We start from the raw sequence: 27,181 nt of genomic DNA on the forward strand, positions 1-27,181 counted from the left end.
TTCATTTATTGCAGTGAATTTTGACCATTTCCACATATTACGAGCCATTGGAAAGGGAAGCTTCGGCAAGGTTCGTATTTTTATATATTATATTAGAATTATAGAAACAAATAAATGTTTCAATTTACGTTGCACAAAATGAATATTTCTCGACAAAGTAAAAATCATCCAGCGGGATCAGAGGCTAATTTCGACTACAAACAGTTCTCGAGGGACAGCGATAATAGATCTCTGAATCCTTAAGAAAACGTCTCTGAAATATACTCGTTTGTATTGCATATACTTGCATATACCTATATGTCCAGATATAGAAGCTACTTACGAAAATGTGTATAAAATGAAAATGGAATGTTTGAATGCTCATATTGTATAGAAAAAAATCATACAAATACGTATTTAATGTAAAAAAAAGGCTCTCCATTCTACTTTTAAGCATTTTCATTATTGTGATATTCATATTTTACATTCTGGAGCTTATGGATTTGTGTTTTATTTTTCTGTATATTTAGAAACTTTTTTGAAAGAAACAAGAACTTTTTGATACATTTATTAATTGCATATTTGAAAGAAGTTATTCACCCGGTTCGACAAGACAAGTGAAAGATAGACACCCCAATTTTGTATCTTTATTTGATGAAAAGAATTTGTCGTCTTTATTGAGATTGATTTCGTAAAATGTAAAAGTCAAAGTGTATTCGCCTTCCATCATAGACGTCAATGAGAGATCATTTGTATTCGCTATCATGTTTGTTATTTCATACGTGTCCTGAAACAATGAAACACAAGATATACATAATTAAGCTTTTATATGTAATATAATCATTGTTTCATAATTTTGTATTTATAAGTTTATAATTTTGTATTTACATATACATACATGTACATATGTGTTTTCAAAAATATCAGAGCTTACCGGCTTAATTGGACATTCAGCAGGAAAATTTATAGCACGCAAATATACCGAATATATCGAGTCCCCGTCTTTATTCTGAATTTCCGTGCAGAGATTTGGTACTTCATGAGTCATCACGACTTCTCTAGAACCTAGAGGAGTCTTTTTCTCCAACAAAATAACCAACTGAAACATAATTCAGCTGTTCTTAAAAATAGACACATAGATAGATAGACAAATAGAATATCGTATGCGTGTCTTGTAAATTTTCTTGTATCTTATTTAAACGTCAAGCTGACGAATAAGGGCGGAAATCGCAATTGTGCACAACTTCCTGCGCGGTAGAGGCGCAAATTCAAAAGGGCGAATTTTACGAGTGTAAATCACGACCGAGACACCATGAAAAGGGCCAAATCGAGCGGAAGCGCTATCAAAGCGTAAAAGGTGTGCCATCACTGACTCGTGACGAAACTTTGTGCTTAAAAAAGGTTTCGTGTGTACTTAAATATTTTATACGTACATATGTATATATAATATGTACATACATACATACTTACATACATATATAGTGTGGATGTCTGCCGGATATAAAAAAATCGATATATCTAATACTTTACACCTCAAAAAGGAAACGCATGTCGTCTCTCTTTATACCTACGAATTTCACTACACATAACTGCTTTGTTTATCATTTGAGCAGACCTTTTATAAGTTTCTCTCTTATTTACTATTTTCTCAAAATATAATTATTTGGTTCGTCCATTAAAATTAAAATTAAAAATAAAAGTTCAGCTCAAAAGTGCAATAGGAACATTTACAAATCTTCAATTTAGATGTATTTATAGACGTGAAACGTTTTTTAATTTTTCACATTATTTACAATACATTTTCGTGATATCATTTAGATATACAAATTTCCAAATTTGAACTAAATATTGTTCGTATTTTACAACTACATACATATTGTAGGTATTAAGGTCCGTTTATATTATCCAGCACTGCACACCAACAGTTCGGCACAACACCATACGGAAAAGACTCATTCTATACAGCACCGCCCGTTCTTGGCAGGTTCATACTTTTTTTGACGAGCGCAAGGCAAAATCGGCTTTCGTATACATTACAGAGCGCGACGATACGGCGCAAAATTGCTTGTGTCGTATCGTCGAGTCAATATCCTTACAATATTGACATTTCCGAAAATATTCATATGCACATGGCAACACTTTCGTTAGTACGAGTACACTTGCCACTATGACGCCGCGTCATTTTTTAAATATTATATCATGGCACACATTATTATATATATAAAGACGGTAATCTGTGTCCTAAAGCTAGCCGATAAATGACACATATAATGTAACCAGGTTTTTCGACCTATATTATTATTCAAGGTTGCGAGATCAATGACCGAAGTTTGTTTATAATTGATTTCTCTTATAACACGACCAAATATTTACTTTACCCTCTTGACTAAAACTATTTTCACGAATGTGTTCAGTATAGTAAGTACATATAATTTTATTTAGCAAGGTTTTTAACTTTTTGTTATTAAATTATTTATTATATTAAATTAATTATATTTGAAAAAGAAAAGGATAGCGCATCGAACACAACCTTTTTATTTATATATATATAAGTTATATAACATAAAACTTTATTTTAATTCGTGTATCAAATCCTTGAAACCACCATTTGAAATCAACGGGCCCAAAACTAGTTATATATTATAAAGACGCTAATCTGTGTGTATCTGTGTGTGTGTGTGTGTGTTGTGTGTGTGTGTGTGTGTGTGTGTGTGTGTGTGTGTGTGTTTGTTGTGTTTGTGTTGTGTGTGTGTGTGTGTGTGTGTGTGTGTGTGTGTGTGTGTGTGTGTCCTAACTCTAGTCGAACATAATGAATGTATAAAAAGCCTAAACTTTATATAAATTTATTTCGTCGAGAACCCTCGAACACAAATATCCTGTTATAGGTATATCTGAGTTCGACGAGCTAACCAATTACGCCATCGTCGATATTCAAAGTCCTTTTTTTTAAAACATTAATTGAAATTTTTCGTTCTCGCCATATAAAAATACGTAATTATAATAATTTTATTTAGGAAGGTTTTGAGCCATTTTTTTTGTTTTAATATTAAACAATTAAATATATATTTTTAATTGAAATTAATTTATATTTCAACGATATTTGAAAAATAAAATTATTTCGATATATCTCGTACCGTGGATCGAACCTGGGCCGATTCGTCCACTCGACTACGCTGGAGACCATTAGACCACGATGGCTGACAAAGAAAGCCTTCTAAATTTAATATATGTATATGTAATTTATAATATTCAAGGTTGCGAGGTGAGACCGGGTTTTGTTTATACATAATTGTAGGTATTAGGTTTTGTAAATTAAAAATAAATTTTTGCTTATGTAAAAATACATACTTTTCATATTATCCGATTCTGATTCAAATTTCGAATTCAATGTTGACTTCGGGTTTTATAATTTTATTATTATTTTTTATTGCATAATTTAATTGGCATAACCGATTCCCGATTTCTGTTTCAGTTCTGATTCCAATTAATTATTACTATTCATATTGTAACTTTATTTTAAATCATGTATCAATCCGAAAGCACCTGTTGAAATTACAACGGGCATAAAATTAGTACGGAATAAAAATATAATAAAAGAGAAATAAAGTGAAAAAATATATATAAATATTAAAAAATAATATTTAAATTCATATTAAAGTCAACACTGCATGGTAATATAATTAGCACAAAAAAATTACAAAAACATAGTAAATATATGTAAAATACTGATTGAATTAAAGAACAAATGAGGGCATTCGTCAAGACGTCACATTCGGGGAATTGTACCATAAAATTAAGTGTTATTATTAAAATTTTGCACATTTAGTGGATCGAGTATTGACATTAAAACTAATATCTGCCAAGACAGATGTATCAATAGCACCATTTACTATTTTTATGTAAGAGCAATAAATCAGAAACTCTTCTGCGATAAGACAAACTTATAATCTTAAAATATGAAAGTCTGTCTTAATTGGTTGGCAATAATCTAACAAGACTGGCCCGATGGGGTAAAAAAATGCAAAATACGCTTTTCAATACTCGCTATGCAATCAATGCTAATTTAGTAAAAATGAGAATGTCATGCATGAATATGAGTCTTCAAGAAAACCGATTCTGCTTGATACGTTTCGATGACATGTATGTAGAACTGTTTAATATGAATTGATCGTGTAGGTTACCGCTGTTTTCGTATAAGTCACATACACATTACGGAACATATGAATGTGTCCATATAGAATGTGCTTAAGAATATATTTTTTTCTGCTGTTTAAGTGCAGTTGACGGCTTGAGTTTTATTCGTATAAATTAAAATTTATACTTATTTGTTATAGACTAGTGTTGTGCCCGATGAATTATCATCGCATGTTTTGTGGCATATTAAGTTATTAAAAAAAAAAATGAAATGTGTTGGTCCTGTGTTCGATCATTGTTTTCAAATACCTTTTAAATATAATTAGTTTATATTTAATTGTTTAAATCAAATTAGCGTTGTGTATTTTTTATATGGCGTAACGTAAGCAATTTCTATTATACATATGTATGTATGTAGGTCTGTTACCGAGAATTAGCGCAAACAAATGCGCGTGTGTAGTGTCTGTAAATAGGTGAAAAGCATGCTGTCACACTCTATTCAATAATAATTAGCGAAGTGAAATATAAAAGAGGTTTGTAAAAAGACGCTCTGTCTCTTTCGCGCGCATATGCGTGAATATGAGATCGCGCCAACTCTCGGTAACAGACCTGTAATATGGTGGTAGACCCGATGAAAATTTAATCGGGTGTATTATAAGTAAAAACTACCTACCTACCTACATATACATTTGTATATACAATATAAAACAGCAATGGAAAAAATTATCTATTTAATTAATTTTCTATAAATCGCTAAATGCTCCGAGACTATTTTCCTAGAAGAAGTATTGGTAGCAAACAGTATATATAGAAGTTTTTTCGTGATCATTTATTATGTTCGTATTATATTTGTACATTTTGTTGGCAGTGTTTTAATGGGGTCTACCTCACAGGCCGGAATGTGAAATGCTGGAAAACGCAAATATCGGAAGGCAAAGATCGAAAATCGAAAGATCTTAAGCCGAAAGATCAAAAAAAAAAACGGTGCATGGTAAACGGTACATACTCACTTAATTTTCGCGAGCAGGATACAACAGGAACAAGAGGAACAGGGTTTTCCTCCCGTATTAATGTGCGCGCGTAGAATACGGGAGGAAAAGCCTGTTCCTCTTGTTCCTGTTGTATCCTGCTCGCGCAAATTAAGTGAGTATGTACCGTTTACCATGCACCATTTTTTTTTTTGATCTTTCGACTTAAGATCTTTCGATTTTCTATCTTTGCCTTCCGATATTTGCGTTTTCCGGCATTTCGCATTCCGACCCGTCACGGAGACCGGTTTTAATGATATGACTAGTGCACTCGGTAAAATATCGCAATTTGGATTATCGCAACGGAAGCTCGGTAAAATAACGCAACGGAAGCCGCCATTTCATCGGCCGACATAAACAGAAGAATAAATTAAAAATATGATTTTTTTTTCAATAAAATTAATTAAATTTGAAATATTATAAATTTGAAAGAAGAATTCATGCGCAAAGTCCACATTATGCCGCGTCTCTTTCCACGATATACGATTCCATGGGTAGAAAGGGACACGGAGCATGGTGTTAACAGCGAGTACTTCGTACACACGCACGCACACACGCATTAGACAATTATTATATACGACGATATGTGTATATATGTATATATATATATATATATATTATTATAGATATTTATACCTAAATACATTCAAATTTATGTATGTATGTACTTGCAAAATCCGGTGGGATGCCGCTGGTTTGTGAGTTGGTAATTAATTATGCAAAATGAACTTATACACTAGATGAGAGGTCCGGATCTTTTATATATATTGCATAATGTATATACATATTATAATACCTTCCAATCTTGCATCGTCTTTTTCAATTCGAATTTTCCTTCCAACTTGGCTAAGGTTTCGTTTACTCGAACGGCTCTCAGATCGCTAGTTTCCATCATGGCGCGACTGTTGGCATCGTCGCACACTTTAACTCCCGAATTATAATTAAGTACAGGCTTCGGCTGCAAATAAACAGAAATAAATCAACCCCATTCAATGAAGCGAATCCACAAAAACTTATGCGGTCTAGTGAAAAAAATATGTACTTTCTTCTTGGCATCTCCGCTATATATGATCGTTATGAAAATAACGGCACATACCAAGACAGTGGATCTCATTCGCCCTTCCATGATGAACCGCACTAACCGAATGGTAGTAATTATCGTTTTTATTCTGTTTTCAGCGTCCTATTATTTCTGCGTGACCTTTCGTGTGTGTTATGTTAGTGAAAATGTGAATAAAATGATTAGCACAATAGCAATCGTATGACCATTATTCTTTTAGAATTTCCCGACAGCAATTATATGAATTTACATCGCTTTAGTAATTCAAAATGAGTTTGCTTATTATCGACAAAAACACCATTATCACAGTTGAAAGAGACATGGCAATGATTAAATAATTACTTTTATTTATTTTTTAATAATAGCAAATTATATATCTCATTTAGAGCTAGTTCGCTATTATATTAATACACATATAAGCATAAAGTCATTGACGATGGGACAAATGATTGAGAATACGTAAATTTATGTCTAATCATTATTTTGTGTTCAGTATAACAAACTATTATAGTATGTTAATTAACGAACGAGACGTACTACTTCTCGTCGTATTACTGAAAACTCTATTTTGAACATAATTTTTTATTGTACATTAGTCATAGTGTGTATAATCATATAGTGGTGATCTAGTAGGTAAGAAGGTTTTTAGCAAATTTAATCAGGAACCGTTTCAACAATGAAAAATTGGCAAACTCTGATAGGAAACGATCGACCTGGAGTCACAAATATCCAAGTCTGACCAGCACCGTTATAGATATACTCAGAATAAATTCTTTTCAATCGAGGCCAACTCACGGGATTGAACCTGGCGCCTCTCGGTGCTAGGCAAAAACCCAACCACCGAGCCATGCTGCTGGCTATATATGTATGTACTGTAAAAATAAATGATGTCAATTTAAATTTCAAAACTAATTTATAAATTAAAAATGTTTTAAAGTGCAACAAGCTTGGTTTGTTGTGTACATTTTAAGTTTTAATTATTTTACACATGTGTACATACATATGTACATATGTATGTACATACATGTTTTCTAAAATTGACGTGTGTATGCACAATATTTAATATTAAATTACTGGAATTCAAAGAATTCCAATTTGATTTTCCTATACGATACGACCGAATCGATTTCGTAATCCACTTGATTTGAAGAGAGCTTAAAAACGGATACGGGTACTCTTTCTTTTGAAAGTTTCGATAAAAGTGGCCAAGATTAGTAAGAAAGCTTTCAGATACACCGAAGAACGCCCGAAGGCAAAAAGTGCAAAAGTTCGCCGAGACAAGTCCCAAAAAGTCGAATAAAAGAAAGCCATCGAATAAAATTTTGATTAGCCGTCTAGGTAAGAGTTATCGAAAAAGCCGATCACGCAACTCTTGAAAAATCAAGAAAATTTTTGTAGAGGCCAACGTCAACCACAACAATCATTGTTAATTAAAACAGTGAAATTTTGTATCTTAAATGTGAATATTTAAAAAATTGTTATATATGTACATACATATGTACATACATTATATATGTATATAAAGACGATATTCTCACTGTGTTTGTGTGTGTGCCCTAACACATTTGCGGAACATAATGAATGAATCGATAAAAAGCCTATACTTTGTATAAATTCACTCGGAATCGAACCTGCGTACCCTCGTGCAAACACAAATATCCTCGTATAGGTATACCTGAGTTCAAAGAGTTAGCGATGAAGCCAAGCCGTCGAATTTTGAAATTACCTTTTTTTTTAATTAATTTAAATGTTTTGCTTCTCGCCATATAAAAATACGTCATAATAATTTTATTTAGCGAGGTTTCGAACCGTTTTTTTTGTTTTAATTTTTAACAATTAAATATATATATTTTTAATTAAAATAATTTATATTTTAATGATATTTGAAAATAAAATTAATTCGAGATCGCGGAATCGAACCTACCCCCCCGCACAACTAGATCACTGTACGCAGACCGATAGAATATAGATAATATAGAGAAAGTGCTCTTAATAACACATAATTTAATTACATACATACATCATCATACATACATATGTATATATATGTAATTTATAATATTCAAGGTTACGAGGTCAATGACCGGGGTTTTTTTATACATAATTGTAGGTATTAGTTTTTGTAAATTAAACATACATAGCTCATAAATCTTTTTGCTTACGTCACGCGTTGTAAAAATACGTATTTTTATTAATACGTAAAAATTCGATTTCGTTTTCGATGTTGACTTCGGGTTTTATAATTTTATTATTATTTTTTATTACATAATTTAATTGGCATAACCAATTTCTGTTTCAGTTCGGATTCCGATTAATTATTACTATTCATATTGTAACTTTATTTTAAATCATGTATCGATCCGAAAGCACCCGTTGAAATTTCAACGGACATAACACTAGTAAATACATATATAATATTCAATATTAAAAAAAATCTCTTTTGAAACAAACGGTTATTTCAATTTTAAAACAAAAAACGTTTTCGCTTAGAAAATTTTCTATATCAAAATTTCAATAACGATTTCTCACAAATTAATTTAAATATTATAGTTCTAAAAGTTTTTACTACCGTCCGTTAACCTGAAAAATTTTAGACCCTTTAATTTAATTCTCATTAGCCTGGTAAATTGCTTTTAGCAAAGTTCAAACCGCTATAAAAGTTGATAAAGTGACATACACACATATAAATATACATATGTATAGTACAATTGCTTCGTTTTAATCATTTATCAGACCGATAGTCCTTGTTGTGAAACAGTTAAATAAGTAAACCAAAACATAATATGACGTTCTAGTAAAAATGTACATACTTATTTATCATTTGTGTTAATAATTTTTCGAGCAAAAGCTTTTCGTTATTTTACTTAACAATTAAAAGCTTTGTTTTACCGTTGAAAATTCTGACCATCGAATAAACATGTTATAAATGTTATACTTTTCATATAAAATAAGCGAAAATTTATTTCACCTTAATTTTTAATTCGGAAAGTAATACCGAAAATGTGTTTACACATTTTCAAATCTATTGTTATATGAAAGTACTATTGTATTATTTTATTAAATTTGTTTAGGGAAGCTCTATTTAATACTACATTTAGTGTGCCGACAAATTAAATTCATTGAAATAAATTATTTTCATTCTATAATACAAACATTTCTAAACTTTTAGTTCTAATATTTAATTTTCAACGAATTACATATGAGCCGTTATACTTTAAAGTGGCTTAAGTCCACTTTTCTTCATTTCGAGAAATACTAAATATAATGTTATGCGTTTAATAATATTTTAAAATACAATTAGCCTGTAATACGTTTATTCTACTCTTTCGAGATTCCGAACATATCGATTTAAAAATATATTAATAACAATTTGTGAATTGAGTCAAACAGAAATAGTGTTTTTTGGAACTAATTGGACTTCTGCCACTTTCAAATATAACGGTTCATATGTTTATATAATACTATATATAAACATATGTATATACACAAATCGAAATAGAATCTAAGAAATTATCATGAAATGAAAATATCCACAAACAAAAATATAAACATTTGTATTGGATGTGTCAAAATTAAATTCATTTTTATCTCAAACTTTTGGACTTTTATATTTTTCCCTTAAAGTAGATACTTTTACGTTTTCAATCACGTGTAAACATTTCCCAAGTGATATATCCCTCCAAAAAGTATTGAGGCGTACACCTGCTTCTCAAATTGAAAAAAAACTAGATTCAAAGGAACCGCAACGAAAAATCTTAAGCCTCAGACGACACAGTTTCATTTACGTATAAATAAGGTCACTTGTCTTATTACTATCACGCAAGATTTTCTAAAAAACCCCGGAACGTTTCAGCCTGGTGGATAGGATTTAAGTTTATCTTACATCATTAAATTTCCATTATAGATGTAGCTATTTATTAATGTTTTTAATGTGTGAAAAACACTCATAAGACAATTTTTAAATTCGTGCTGCATTTGATTTGTGTATTTTTCATCAAATACATATATGTATTATGAAGTTGATATAAGTCATTTTATATTTCTTTCAACTTTTTTTGAAGATGTATTATATTTACCATGGTGCCATTACCAGGTACCCCAAGATAACACCTATGGCCAAATTTGTAAATATGTATTATGTATATATATATATATATATATAAATGTATAATATTGTTATAAATTTGAAATTTAATTCAAATAATGGTGATAAATGTTGATAGGTGACCAATTTGGTAGGAACCGTTTCAGAAATGAAATCAGATAAATTGGCAAACTCTGATAGAAAACTATCGACTTGGAGTCACATACACATATATCCAAAGTCTGACTAACAACACTAGGTCAGGGCTCAAACCCGTGACCCATTAGCTGTTATCATTATACGATAATCAATGGGGCGGGGCTATGCTGCTGGTTTCTTTATTATGAAAGTTACTTTTTAGAATAAATAATAAGAAAAAATAAAGTCAGCTTGAACGAAACTAAGGGTGCAGACACATTGAATCCTACGGCACGGCTTGTCTAATTATACTCCAACTGTGATGGGTGTAGCCTCATGTCATTTTTAATTCGTACCATCTTATTATTTCGAAAAGTTTCTCCTAAATTTCTTCAAAAATAGGAATCACTGTCAAACTTATGTCAATAAAATGATAGAATATCACCGAAAACACTCCACGAGTTTTGGCCTTGATTGCCATAGCATTGATCAGGCGTACTAGCGTTTTTTCTTTGCAACAACTCGTACTACGTATCACTCTGTGTGTCTATGCCCTAAAGTGGGATGATGAAGAAGGTGCCTGAAACTCTCCTCTCTTCATCCCCCATGTAAAGTAATTTTAATCATCGTTATGTTACTGAACTAAAGCCAACGTATTATATGTATAATTCAACACTATACTCATATTTTTCCAAAAAAAGGGAATCAGGGTTGCCAGACGTCCCTATTTGAGAGGGACTGTCCCGTGATCAACAGACAAATGAGTCACGAGAGTCCCGAGTCACGCATTGCCTCTGAAAATCTCGAATTACCAAAATTTGTATATGTACAAAAATATAAATTGTTTGACTTCAAAAGTAACAAATTTCAATTGATTAAGGTCTTGTCCTTAAACCAAACATGATAATCGAATTTTCTTCAATTCAAGAATTAACAAAATTATTTAATACTAGTTTTATGCCTGTTGAAATTTCAATGGGTGCTTTAGGATTGATACATGATTTAAAATAAATCTTCAATATGAATAGTAATAATTAATCGGAATCGGAACTGAAACAGAAATTGGTTATGCCAATTAAATTATGCAATAAAAAATAATAATAAAATTATAAAACCCGAAGTCAATATCGAATTCGAAATTGGATAATATGAAAAGTACGTATTTTTACATCGCGTGACGTAAGCAAAAAGATTTATGAGCTATGTATGTTTAATTTACAAATCCTAATACCCACAATTATGTATAAACAATCCCCGGTCATTGACCTCGTAACCTTGAATATTATAAATTACATATATATACATATATTAAATTTAGAACGCTTTCTTTGTCAGCCGTCGTGGTCTAATGGTCTCCAGCACAATCGAGCGGACGGATCGGTCTAGGTTCGATCCGTGGTCCGATACATATCGAATTCATTTTATTTTTCAAATATCGTTAAAATATAAATTTATTTCAATTAAAAATATAAAAATATATATTTAATTGTTTAATATGAAAACAAAAAAAATAGTTCCAAACCTTGCAAAATAAATTTATTAGGACTATTTGAATATCGACGATGGTGTAATTGGTTGGCTTGCCGAAATTAGATATACCTATAAGAGGATATTTGTGTTCGAGGGTTCACCGGTTCAACACCGCGGGTAAGTCTCGACGAAATGAATTTATACAAAGTTTAGGCTTTTTATACATTCGATTAGCGTCTTTATAATATAATTATTTGAAATGTTGACCTTCTATACGAAGATGTCTAAACGAGAAGCAAACGAGAAAAAAAAACAATGTATGAGAAATTGATAAAATTATTTAAAGATCATTCCGCTTACGCTAAATTTGTACAAAATTGTAGCCCACATCTTCTCAATTCTATAGTACATCGTAATTTGCGAAAAAATATTTAGTCTAATGAGTGCAACCTGTAGAAAGGAGAGATACAAATTATAATGTTCTCATCTACATACATATGTATATTTGTATGTACATACATACATACATGTGTATGTACTTATTTACATACATTATAATTTAATTAAAAATATTTTTTTATTTATTTCTTCATTAATTCTTAAACTTTTTTTCTTTTGATCGTTCAAAATTACAGATCGTGAATGTCCTGACCTTTGGAAATCTGGCAACCCAGCTTGGAATATTGAATGAATTATAAAATGCCTTATTTATTTCTTTATTGGTCACTAATTTTATATATCATTATTTTTATAGTATTTAATTTAATACTATTATTTATATATCTAATATATAATTTCGAAAGAGAATTTTTATATATGTAACATTGGTTGGTTGGGAACAATACATTCGATCTATTTTTTTTGGATTCAAAAGTTCCCCGGGTCGCAGCCGCTGGGGGCGCAGCTGCAGGGGGCGAAGCCTTAGGGGGCGAAGCCCTAGGGGACGAAGCCTCCTAGAGGGCGAAGTCCTACCCGATTTCTCTTCGAATTCTGGTATATGTACATATAATTTCGAAAGAGAATATATGTTTGTTTGTTCGTGAGAGTCATAATTTAATAAAAAAAACAAATGAGTATTTAAATAATGTATATAAAATAAAACTATTCAAATAAATTTAATAAAATGTTTACTGTTAGATTAGATGTTTAAGCGGTTTATATTACAAATACCAAGCGAAGCCGGGTAAAACCACTAGATTATTTACATACTCATATATAGAAGAAAGGAATTGCCTATCCTCCCCTACCATTTGAAATTGAATTTATTATTATAGCAATGAAAGTTAAATATTTCAATTAAACAGGTCTCGAGTATTGTACGCCAACTAATTTTAAACACAAATCATATGTATTGATATTTTCGACAATTTTAATGAATAATTCTGGACTCATCTGGATCATAGACGTTGCGGTCACACGACACTACTGCTTTGGCAATCTCACGCGGAGCTGGAAAACCGCAGATTTATGACGCCAACCGCAAACAACCCTGCGATAAATAGTCAAACAAGTTTCATAGCCGTTGAACCTGAAGCCGGCATTACGCCAGCAACGAACTACGTTCATATCCCTTTGCCTCCTCAAATCTTGGATAAGTGCAGTGAGAAAATTCGCACGAAAATCCCTCGCCGTATTTTTGGGTCGAAAATTGAGCCGACGGAAATAAACCGGTCGGGACAGATTCCCCGAGAGCTCTTCTCATCGGTGAAAAAAAATTCGACATTTATTTTGTGTGTACGCACATATACATATACGTATACGTATATATACAGTCAATTTAATTCTAATCCTGTGTTAGATCTCGCTCGCGGTGTTTTGTTTTTGTTGACGTAGTTTTGTCGCTCGAGGTGTTAAAGTGCTTCAAAGGGTTGAGTCTGCTTACTTTGGGCAATCGTTCGAATAAGCCCGCCTGGCTTAGTGGTTATCGTTTGAGACTTGTGGCCCTAAAGTTCTCAGTTCGCCGACAAATTTTGCCCATCGAACGTGTCGCCAATTTAAGCACAATCAATGCCAGCGTGGTGTAATTAATTTCGAATCACTCCTAGTTTAACTGTTCGTCGTTAATACGTTTACCGCAAGTTAGGGTACCTTTTGATCACATTTATGATCAATAATTGATAATAAATTATACGTATGTATGTACCTAATGTTCAGATATAGAGCGAAACTTTATTTCCAACGAGAGATTTATGCTGTACATACAAAGTGATGCATTTACATAATTTATAGCAATCCGATTATTCAGTAATCTTAATCCATTTGAAAAGCTGTATAACACTTACGCTAATTGATTTTAAAGTTAATGCAAATGAGGCTACGTAGATTTTTCAATTTATCGCTCTATTTAAAAACGAACCTTCGTTGATTTCAGTTCTGTTAAATTTGAAAGCCGCTGAATTAAATACCCACTGAGTCCTGTAAGTACTTAATTCCTTTTTTTATCCGGCTATTTATGTATATGTATGTACGTCCATATTCTTCTCATTTTAGGAAACATTATATTTAGCTACCTTTAAATAATTAAATCATTTGCCTTTTGGTTGCAATAAAAGTAGACAGACACAGAATTAAATAATATTTAAATTTACATTGTAATTTTACTAAAATAATTTAAATCATAGCTTAGTTTAATAAAAATTGCACTAATTGATTATACTAGCTCAAATTTCAAAATATTATTAGTGACCATTGTTGTGCCCGTTGATATTTCAATGGGTGGTTTTGGAAAGGAATTGATATATGAACCACACCGGAGGCTATTGTCGCTAGCGCTTTCTGCGTGCAGTTTGCTTTCACTCCAACCCCCGTGCAACTCCCTTATTCTATCCCCACACTCTCGCTCGGCCGTCTACGTACAAATGAGGTTGTGTATATATGTGCCTTCAAGTATGTGTGTTTTTATCAGTATTCACGGCGCGATCTTCTGCATTTTTATAAATTCTGATCATTGTATTTTTTACAAACCTCTTCTTAGTTCAGAAACGATTTTGTCGTGTGACGAAGTTTGGGTTCTTATCCGATCGTTTTCATACTTTGACATTTTGCTCGGTTTGATCATCAATATAAGTGAAAATGACGTCCGCCATTATGATGGTGAAAAAAAATTGTAATAGACACGTTTGAAAATAGTTCTTCTTGACGTCTATCGTCCGAATTGATCGTTCAGACTGTTCGTCCAGTTTGTTCGTTTTAGCTTCTTCTTTCTTTATTGTAAAATCAATATACATACATACAGTGGCGGACTGGGACTGAAATCAGTGCATGCCAGAAGTCAAAGGGGGGCCCCCCAGGGTTAAAAAAATTTGTCCCCCCCCCCCCCCCCATATAACAAAATTTTCTTCTTTCCACCACGTCAGGGACGTCATTTCAGCTTTTTCTTGGGGGGGGCAGGCAAAGATTGGTCAAATTGAATTTTTTTTCAAAAAATCTTTTTTATATCGGAATAAAAATGGAAAATATTCTTTGAATACACCTAATTGAGTTATAAAATATGAAAAAAATTAGCTTATTTTTGAAAAAGTAATTATAAAAAAATATCATGTAAAGAGAAAAAAGCGCCGCAGGCGAAAATTTTTTTCCACAAATCTTCACATGGTCAACATTAATCGACCATCAAACTGAGTCATCAAAAAACTATCAATTAACTTCATTTCTACCAACTGTCTTTTCACTTTATCTATGTACATGTACGTAATAACAATAGATAAAGTTTTGTTTTGTTTCTCTTCAAAGCACATAGCAGCGATTATTTTATTAGTTACCCAAAAGTAACATACATAAGAAATAAACGTAGCATTCATAGATCCGTAGTATCTCATTAATCATTAAATTCATAATATTTTCTAAATTCACACTATTCCTTAGTTTAGAGGGGCGAGTGCCCCCCTATGGCCACCCCAAATTACGTCCCTGAAAAAAATGCATAATATTTTCAATGAATGTTAATCGAAAATCGGGATTTTGGGGAGGGGGCCCCTATCCTATATTTCTATTTACATGGATGTGTCTAAATTAGGAATAGATTTTATATTCGGAAACTGTTTAAAATTGTGTATTTAAATCTTACTATATCATCGAAGTATAATCAAATGTTATTTTGAAAGTATGAAGTAAATTTAAATCGCTGGTTGATGATGAATCGTCCTATCAAAATTGTTTTATGCAATTATGTTTATATTTTTCACGAAAATTTGTTTATTCCCATTTTTATTTCAGTAGTTAGTTGTTACATAGGTATTGGTATATACATAATATTGAGGTTGGAAATGGGCCCGGCAAAAGGGCCCACGCAAATGTTGAAACTTACATTTCGAGCCTAATAAAAAAAGTTAACCGATCCTTGGGCTGTTAAAGCAGGTATTAGTTGTTTGTGTATATCGTAAGAAATTTGTTTTGTTGAAATACCCAAACTTTAGGTCCCAAAGTTGCAATATCCTATAAATAGTTAAAAAGTTATTTAATTTTACTGAGGGCCCATATTTTCTAACAGATAGTGGGGCCCACATGCCATCGGGCATGTTCGCTTGTATGGCCAGTCCGCCACTGCATACATATATGTATGTACATGCTTGTCCATGCAAAATTTTATGTATATCCCTTCCGTTTTTCTATATATGTTATCTCCATTCTTCGTATGGAAACAAATTGATGTCATGGTTTTCATTATTTTAATTATAGCATTCCATATATATTTCATAAATGATTTGTTTTGAAATGTTCATTAGAATATATAAATAAAAAATATGAATTATAAGTAAATTTACATACATATGAATTTGAATCCATATATAAATATTAAAAAAAAATTGATTTGTTTTGTTGAAGGTATGCATAGTGCAGAAGAAGGACACCAAGCAGATGTTTGCTATGAAGTATATGAACAAGAGCGCTTGTTCGGAGAGAGATGCCCTTAGGAACGTCCTTAGGGAGGTGGAACTCCTGACGCAGCTGGAACATCCGTTTCTCGTCAACCTTTGGTTCAGCTTTCAAGGTAAATCATAGCAACGGAAATTCGCTTAAACCATGCTCCGGATACGACAGGCAATTAACGGAAGCGCGTTGTCGGGGGAGATTACGGTCGTAAAAATGCCGATAACGGACCTCTCGAGTGGATTTTGCCCAAAACGGATTATTACACGAACGTTAATGGCATATGAGAAATCTCTTAATTCCACGTATTTATTTTTTTATTGCCAATCTGTCAATATATTCTGATTGATGTTACGCTGAAAATCGTTGTATTACTTTATAAATCTATTTTAAAAGTGTGCCTTTTTTGCCGCGACGAAATTTAATCATGAAAATCACGTTGTGTATGCAAATCGAGGTACTTTTCGAAAGGAGCCAGATGAGAATTTTGAGCGTGATTCAATATAATTCAACCACATTTATCGCTCAAACTTTTTTGAGGATATGCGTGCGCTTATTTCGATATGTAAATATGAACGTAGAAAAATTCACTTTTATTCGTTTAATTTTAGGTTTTTTATTATTTTTTTCCAGAGCTTCGAGAGTGCTTTATTCTTCGTTAAAAGCAAACGCGAATCAAGTATATCGAAAAAAAAAACGATCTAAGGCGTTTTTTATTTCAATAACGTTAGATTATAATGGATTTTATAAAACTTTCCAGTTTTAATAATCGAGAGATTTAATCACATGAATTATTTTCATCGTTTCGTTATTTCGAATAATAGAGTAACTTTTCATACAAATTCTTGATCAATTTTTTCCGATACATATTTATAAAGCTATTAACTTCGAAATTATTAAAAAAAATTTACGAAATTTAAATTTAAATGTGAAAAAATATCTTATTCCGATTTACCTTATTTATGTATTGTTATGAATATATGGGTTCATAATATTTGAAAGTGGCATAAGTCCACTTTTCTTCATTTCGAGAAATATTTCGCAAAAACGTTAAATATGATGTTTTGCGTTTAACAATATTTAAAAATACTGATGTTCTGTACATAATACGTTTATTCTGCTTTTTATTCTGGAGATGTCAAATTAAAATAAGTGATAACAATTTGTGAAAGAAGTCAAGCAGAAATAGTATTTTTGGAACGGAAAATTGGACTTCCGCCACTTTCAAATATTATTCATTATAACGGCTCATACATATATTCGTTTTATATGTAAAAATGAGCCGTTATAATGTTTTGCGATATAAATGAATATGTAAGTATGTCTTGAAATGAAGAAAAGGGGTCTTATGCCACTTATAATTATAACGATTCAAATATTATTATTTACAAATTTTATATCTATGTACAATGTATATACGTATATATCATTTCAACTTAATTTAAACTTTATGTGCACGCGTTAAACAATTTTAAACATCTTATTATATAATATTCCTTGTAAAAAGCTAAGCATTTGTTTAGATATGTACATATGTATGTTATATTATGTTTGTAACTAACAGTTATTTAATCCAGACAAATAATTATTAATAAACACAAAAATATACTTTCGTTTGACGGATCATGACTAAATTTTATATGTAACTTGATATTATTTAAATTTCTAAATATAAAATTTCAGTTAAATACACCGAAAGATTTCGGAGAAAAACTCAAAAAAATATACTTTTGGTTGAGGTAATAAAAATACAAGCTTTATCAACTTATCATATAATATATGTAACATGTAAAAATCTTCAACCCGATTCGTTGAATGGCTTAGGAGATAATTGAATCCAAAAACTTAAGCATAACGATAAGCATTTCAGTAACCAATACATAACACACACGAACATTTGTTTATAAATCATGAAAACATGATTCCGAGTTCAAATCACAAAACTTAATGGATTGTTACAACGTACGTAGATAAAGTAAAAAAATATATATGTATTTAGGTATTCTAAAAATAATTTGCGTAGCATTTTATTTAATCGGAGAGAACAAATATAAAAAATAAAATATTTCAAGCACTTCATGCAAAGTATCTAAGAGTATTCTACAAAATTTAATAAAAAAAATATGCATAAATATATACCTGTGTTTATATGTATTACATTATATTTTAAACGGCGTAGATTACTCGTAGAAAGCTCACATTTTCTGCGTAGCTTTCAGAAACTCGCGCATTTGCTGGTTATATACGGCTCAATGGAGAGTGGAAGTTGCGCAATTCGAACGAGTAGCATCCTTTACGCAAACTCGCAAGAAAATTACGTTTGGTAATGAATGTTCCGTAGTTTATGTGGTTGACCTTATGCTGTAAAAGCTGTTTCTCAAACATTCACCAACGATATATCTAACTAAAGAGGCGAAGGTACCTCGACCCTCTCCTCGGCAATTGGCCAATATAGTAGGGAACGGTTGATTGAGCACACATCGACAGCTCCATAACTGTTGGCGTACATCTTTAGCCTTACTTTGACGTTAACTTTTCGGGTCGGACGATGAGGGTGAGACAATATACGTCAGACCACTTTCTATACACTTTTAGATCCTATCGCTAATTGACGTTAATATACATACATACACATATACATATGTATGCACATGTAACAATTGAGCTCACTTGAAACTTATGACAATATATATATATATATATATATATATATATATATATATATATATATATATATGTATAATTATATCGCGTACTAAATGTCGAAAGGTATCGGCATTGTTATCGAATACTATAATATAGAGCTCTTCTCTATTTTAGGCACTTTTGAATATGTTTATTAAGCTTAATACCAAGTTATTTATAAAATTTGGTAAGCATCCGTCAACCGGAAGTGGCAGTTTACTCTTGTCGATTTTTCTTCCACTATTTTTTTCGACCCCTTTAACATGTGTGGTCGTCACCAAAAAATTCAAGTATAATTCTTGTATCAATTTGATGAAAATATCAAAAAATCGTTAAATTTTATAAACTGGAAGTGGGATTTTTTCCTCTTAGAAAGGTCAAAAATGTTGTCGCCACTAATCTGTGCACACCCCTGAACGTATCAAGCTGAAAATTTATATTTGTATTCTTTATGTACTAACTTTGAGCTGATAAGGTTTTGGTCAGAATACGAAAACCGAAAGTAGTATTTTTTTTTAAAATAATATTTCATTATTTTATTTTGACCTTTTAGATTTATTTAATCTTCTTGATATTTATTATCTATAATACTTGATAGTGATTTCAATTAATAAAAAAAATTAACAAAATCCGATAACCAAAAGTAGAACTTTTGTCTTGTGCAAGTTTCCATACATTTGCGCTCAATTTGTATCGGATATAATGTCATAGCTATTAGTATTTCATAATGCTGCCGGTATGTGTGAATGTGTTTGTACGGTTCAATATCTAATTTTGTTTTATGACCTTCTTATATTCCTCAAATACATAGATAAAGTCATGGGTTGTTCACAATTTCTTTAGTAAATAAGTATGTCGCACTGTCGTACAAAATAAAAGCTCACTTAAAAATACAAATTCATAAGGTCAATGAAGCCAAATATATATTTTGGATTTTTCATCAATACAGCCTAGCCCTACTGTATCTTATAGTTGATTCATTCATCTGCATTGAGAATTTTCTTTTTCTCAAAGTTTTTTTTATCCATTCCTAACCATTTCATTTAATCTATTACTTACACTATTATTGCTTTGTGTGATTCCTTTGAAATCTTTTTCATGTATTTCTAGAACTTCCTTGAGAAAAAATGATTTTATTTTTATTTTATACATACATAAATATTCGGAAATTAATTAAAAAAATTTAAACCCGGTTGACCACACCTGACTCCTAATTCGATTCATTCGCCGAGTATGCGAATCGAATATTATTGTTTGTTGTATTGGGAAAATAATTTGAACCTTTTCAATCCGATTGGCAGCACCTGACTCCTCGATATCAGGTGCTGCAATGATTTAATCTAACATTATTATTATATTCGGAAATAAATTTAAAAAATTTAAACCCGCCGAGTATTCAATCAAGTATCGAGTCAAATTGACTCGATATCCGATTTATGTAAATATGGAGCGTTTTATTAAACATTATTACTGTATCTATATTTTATATTTTGTTTTCGGACTTTTTGTGGCTGGACCTGTAACAGGTTGGATGATTTTCGGTTGGACGTTTTATCAACTGGACTTTTTATTGTCTGGATCACTTATCAGGTGGGCATCCTATCGGGTGGATCTTCTTTCGTGGTGCCCTTGACGTTGGATCTTATATCATTGGACCTTATGTCGTGATACGTAATAAAAATATATATAATATAGTTAACTGGTCGAGAAGAATAGACTCTAGAGAATTCGTGTCAGGCAGATTATAGTACATCTACATACACATTATATTGAGAATTTTATTGTTCTCAACTTTTCAATAAATATACATATGTATGTATGTACATACATACATATTTCCGATATTTTTTTGAGAAAAACTGGTTTATGTAAATCCTCCTCCATAGTATGACCTATTCCAGATTTAGCTATGAGAAGAGAAATATCATAACTAGCGTCAAGAGTACGATTTTTGTTTAAAATTTCGTGCGGAGAACAATGAATTTACTATTGATCTTTTATTTTTAATTTCATAAATGTATTCAGACTAAATTTCACAAATGTATGTATGTAAGTGTTGTTTCTTCTAAAAATGCGTTTCAAGACATTTTTTCATAGATTCGTTGGTAAAACAGTATTCACACAGTAGACAGAATGGTAAAAGAACATAAGATATAGTAGTAAATGAAATTAATGATTTAGCAACTGCCCCCCAAACGCAATTAAATTGCCCCTCGGTGGGCCCCACGTTGGGAAACTCTGCTACAAAATGCGACAATTTCATTCAAGTCGAACCGAAGTTATTTATAGTAAGTTGCCTAAAAATAAAATATAATTTTACTTTTATATAATATTTAAAACTGAAATATAATATGACAATATTATGTCATCTTCGCATGATCAATTCTTATATCAATCAATTTTTATATTTCTAGCGTATCAATGTGAAATGTTATATAAGGAAACTACATATACTGTCGCTCTTGGATGATCGATTATATAATATAAGAAATATTTTATAATGTTTATATATATATATATATATATATATATATATATATATATATATATATATATATATATATATATATATTATATATATATTTATACATATATACATATATATATATATATATATATATATATATATATATATATATATATATATATATATATATGTATATATATATGTATATATATATATATATATATATATATATATATATATATATATATACATATATATATACTAACATAATTAACATTCGTAATTAGTTTTTTGGGGAACACTGCTCGAGTTTAACGTGCGCTATTTATGCAAGAATATTTTCATATCATACATATATGTACTATAAATATTTATGATGTGAGAATTTTATTTGCGAAAATCCGGAAACGCATATAAATATGTGAATATGTGCACCGTTTGGAATGTATGCAGAATCCATTCCATCACCATACATATAGAGCAGCTCTAAATTTGGAATACGTGGATAACCGTGAATGGAGACATCCGTACAATTTTCAGCACATAATTTTGCAATATAAAATGTCTGTAACAAAAATATGTTATATGCGTATTTTATGAGAATATTTCACACCGTGAAACGAGTCCCTGTCAGCGTATATAAAAATCAAATCGTTTTTTTCATGCTGAGTCGGTTTCTAATGAATGAATACACGCATATATCCAGTGGTGTAGTCGGGCCAGGTCGCCGCCCTGGTACTTATTTTTGAGCCAGGTCGCCGCCCTGGCACTTCGATTGAGATAAACATTGTTTTTCTAGTACAATTAAAAATAATAAATATAAAAAAAATATATATATGTTATGTATATAAACTTAATAAATATATTTTCTTTTAATAATTTAAACATAAAACAAAAGAAAACTATTTTTGCAGAATTTTCATTAAAATGAATTATTCTACCTATACAGCTAATATGGTATAAAAAATGTATATATTATTTTTATACGGCATATGTCCAAAATCATCCTGGTTATGATATGTTATGAATAATATTATCTTAGTTCTGATGTATTCGGTAATAAAGTTTAGCACGCTCGCGTAACCAACACTTAAGAGGTTAAATATTGGATAACGTGACAGCTTAGCCGAAATGAAAACATTTATTTGACAAATTGACCGACTTTTGCGAAACCACCTCCGGATGTTGGGTTTTAATACCCGTAAATTTATTATGAGAACGAACATACACCGGCTGATGCCATTAGACCCAAAAAATGATATGTAAGAATTGTTTGAACAAATTTAGATTGAATTGAATCTAAAATAAAATTATATTGTTGCAATAAATATGTACAGATACATATGTATGTACGGACTAGTTGGTTTTGCGATCACAAAGAATTTAAAGACCGCTTTCTCTATACAAATACCAAGTTTTAATGAAAAATTAAGGAATCTGACCTGACGAGTTCCGAATGTTTAACTTTGTTATTTATTTCCAGTGTAAAGCCACTGGCGCTACATTAAAAACATTTCCTATTAAAACTTTATCTATTACTGTTTTGACACAACATGTACCGTACAAATATATGTATAAGGATATGTCAAATTGATAACACATACTATTGTATAAATGTATATATACATATGTAGTTATTGCATCCCATTAGACGATAAACCAGTAGAATTAGTAAATAATTATTTATATTTAGGTCAAATAATTGACATGTCTGGTAGTAAACATGAAGAGATAAAAAGACGTATGAAATTAGGATGGAGTGCATTTGGACGGATGAATGCTGTTTTTAAATCAAAAATGCCACTCTGCCTGAAGAAAAGGATCTTCGATCAATGCGTTTTGCCAGTGACGACGTATGGATGTGAAACTTGGACACTGAACGCCAAGATGCTAAATAAAATCCAATGCACTCAAAGAAGTATGGAACGCTGTATGCTTGGCATAACGAGGAAAGACAGAAAGCGGAACACGTGGGTGAGAAATATGACAAGGGTAGTGGACATAGTGGATAGAGTGAAGAGATTGAAATGGCAATGGGCGGGTCACGTAGCTAGGAGGATGGACGAAAGGTGGACAAAAGAAGTGATTGAATGGTACCCGAGAAAATGCAAAAGGGTAAAAGGAAGATCGCAGGGAAGAAGGGTAGACGAAATTAGGAAAGTGTGCGGGGTGAGATGGATGAGATTTGCGCAAAATAGAGACGATTGGAAGCGTGTTGGAGAGGCCTTCATCCAGCAGTGGATGGTGTATGGCTTTAGATGCTGATGATGATGATGATGATGATGATGATGATGATGATGATGATGATGATGATGATGATGTATATATATTTATATATATATATATATATATATATATATATATATATATATATATATATATATATATATATATATATATATATATATATATATATATATATATATTTATTATATATCATCATCATCATATATATATACATTTATTTTTTAAATTCTAGCGAATTTCCCGTTAGTATTTAACCAATATACAAATTTATACATACATTTGTTTTTCATAATAAACAACAACGTCTTCACAATATTTTCATAACAGAATTTCGCGCCCATTATAAATGGTATAAAAATATTTTTGTATAATTTGATGGTAAATTATTCCAAAAGAATTGCGAGAAAAGCTAATGAGAATACATTTACATATGTACATATAATAATAATGTATGTACACACACCTCTCTACATTTTGTAGTTCGAGTATGTTTCACTATATTAAACAATCTATTTATAAATATGTACACATATACATACATATCTACATATGTATGTATATGTTCTTATTGTGTAAATTGTTAAAGGAGAATCTTATCTATAACAATACATCGTTCCTAATCTCTCTTATGAATTAGAACTCTTATTGTTTGCAAAACTAATTGTCTCAGATATCTTACAACGCAATGTTGTCCAGAAAAGCTGCCTTGAAAGATTCCATTCATGTGTGTCTTCAATCATATCTAATATATGATTTCGAAAGAGACTTTGTTTATATTGTACTAGCTGTATTACCCGGCTTCGCTCAGTATTTATAATATAAACCGCTTAAACATGACTAAGCTAATAGATAACATTTAATAAAAAAAAAAAAATTAAAAATTAAAAAAAAAATCAAAAAAAAAAAATTAAAAGAAATAAAAAAAAATCAAAAAAAATCAAAAAAAAAATTAAAAAAAAAAAACATTTTTTTTGCCTTCTAGGGCTTCGCCCTCGGCGCCCCCCTGAGCCTTTGCCTTCTAGGGCTTCACCCCTCCACGCCCCCATGAGCAAATGCCGTTTAGGGCTTCGCTCCCCTTAGCTGATGCCTTTTAGGGCTTCGCCCCTCCGCGCCCCCATGATTAAATGCCGTCTAAGGCTTCGCCCCCATCATCAGTTGCCTTTTAGGGCTTCGCCCCTCCGCGCCCCTATGGTTGAATGCCGCCTAGGGCTTCGCCCCCCTTAATTTATGCCTTTTAGGGCTTCGCCCCTCCGCGCCCCCATGATTTAATGCCGTCTAGGGCTTCGCCCCCCTTAGTTAATGCCAATTAGGGCTTCGCCCCTCCGCGCCCCCATGATTGAATGCCGTCTAGGGCTTTGTCCCCCTTAGTTTATGCCTATTAGGGCTTCGCTTCTCCGCGCACCCATGACTTAATGCCGTCTAGGGCTTCGCCCCCCTTAGTTAATGCCTTTTAGGGCTTCGCCCCTCCACGCCTCCATGATTTAATGCCATCTAGGGCTTCGCCCCCCTGCGCCCCCTTCGGGGTCCCATGCGGCTGAGCTCCATAAGGCGGCGCCCCATCAGGCTGCGCCCCCTTTGGGGCCCCAAAGGGGGCGCGTTCGCGCGGCCCGGCACCTTCTTGACGCTAAGCAGAAGCTTAACGACCGAGCTATGCTGCTGTATATGTATATGTATATATATGTATGCATATATATATATATATATATATATATATATATATATATATATATATATATATATATATATATATATATATATATATATATATATATATATATATATATATATATATATATATATATATATATATATATATATGAAATATTTATAATGTTAAGGTTTTTCAAAGAATTGAGAACTATATCAATTATGGATCCTTATCGGTTTCATTTCAATCGAACATATTTATTACAACTTTACGACTCCCTTCACCAAAAGTTAAAATTTAGTGGTTTTATGACTGCAGAGAAATTCATCTAATTAACATATTAATAAAATTATCCTTCGTTATTCAATTTCACTCTTAATAAGTAAAGTTTCCCACGTTCAAAGAGAAAATTTTAACAAATTTTATTTCAACTTTTGGAAAGTGCGTCGAGTAATTTCACGTTCATCGTTGTGTTAGTGAACCCATTTGATATTTTTACGTAATATCATATTTTTAGGAATAAAATTTTGAGAAAAAAAATCAATCCGATAAAAAAGAAACCGCATATAACTAATTTTCAGAAAATAAACAAGAATGTGAATATATGTATATATATATATATATATATATATATATATATATATATATATATATATATATATATATATATATATATATATATATAGATATATATATATATATATATATATATATATATATATATATATATATATATATATATATATATATATATATATATATATATATATATATATATATATATATTAATATATATATATATATATATATATATATATATATATATATGTATATATATATATATATATATATATATATATATATATATATATATATATATATATATATATATATATATATATACACATATATATATATATATATATATATATATATATATATATATATATGTGTATATATACATAAAGCCACATTTGTTCGCATTCAAAAGTTGACGTTATAATTAATTAATATGTAGTATCTATGAATATTGAGCTTGACATATTCATAATATGAACATAAAATTGCAAACGTCGAAGTTTGCCAATCGTGCTAAAATTATTTATTTGCACAAGTGTATTATATGTACATATTTAATTTATTAATAGTATATGAATTATCATTACAATCTATTTTTATATACCTCTTATACAGTTCACATGGTTTTCGTGTAAGGGGTAATTTTTTATATCTCTTATCCGATCGTTTTCATACTTTGCCATATTGCTCATTTTGGTCATCAATATACGTTAATGTATCGTCTGCCATTACGTTGGAGATAAAATATCGTATACAACGCGTTTCAAATTTCGAGCTCGTCGAGTTGCCTGAC

At 31.0% G+C, this 27,181-nt stretch overlaps 2 protein-coding genes across 3 annotated transcripts in view; one reads left to right on the plus strand and one right to left on the minus strand.

Annotated features, from left to right (window-relative positions):
* Positions 1–27,181, plus strand: part of LOC143909923 (serine/threonine-protein kinase 32A) — a 111,979-nt gene that overhangs the window by 51,568 nt on the left and 33,230 nt on the right. For both annotated transcript variants that reach the window (XM_077428196.1, XM_077428197.1), the window contains exons 3-4: positions 15–70; positions 16,718–16,883. In XM_077428196.1, the coding sequence (XP_077284322.1) occupies positions 15–70; positions 16,718–16,883 (222 nt within the window). The remainder of the gene's footprint in view (positions 1–14; positions 71–16,717; positions 16,884–27,181) is intronic.
* On the minus strand, positions 562–6,259 carry LOC143909939 (uncharacterized). The gene is made up of 4 exons (XM_077428257.1): positions 6,184–6,259; positions 5,938–6,099; positions 914–1,078; positions 562–766 (listed from the first exon to the last, which is right to left on the minus strand). The coding sequence occupies exons 1-4, from the start codon at positions 6,253–6,255 to the stop codon at positions 572–574; spliced, it is 594 nt and encodes a 197-aa protein (XP_077284383.1). The 5' UTR covers positions 6,256–6,259; the 3' UTR covers positions 562–571.

This window comes from Arctopsyche grandis, chromosome 3 (genome assembly GCF_051622035.1).
Source record: "Arctopsyche grandis isolate Sample6627 chromosome 3, ASM5162203v2, whole genome shotgun sequence".
In the NCBI taxonomy this organism is placed as follows: domain Eukaryota; kingdom Metazoa; phylum Arthropoda; class Insecta; order Trichoptera; family Hydropsychidae; genus Arctopsyche; species Arctopsyche grandis.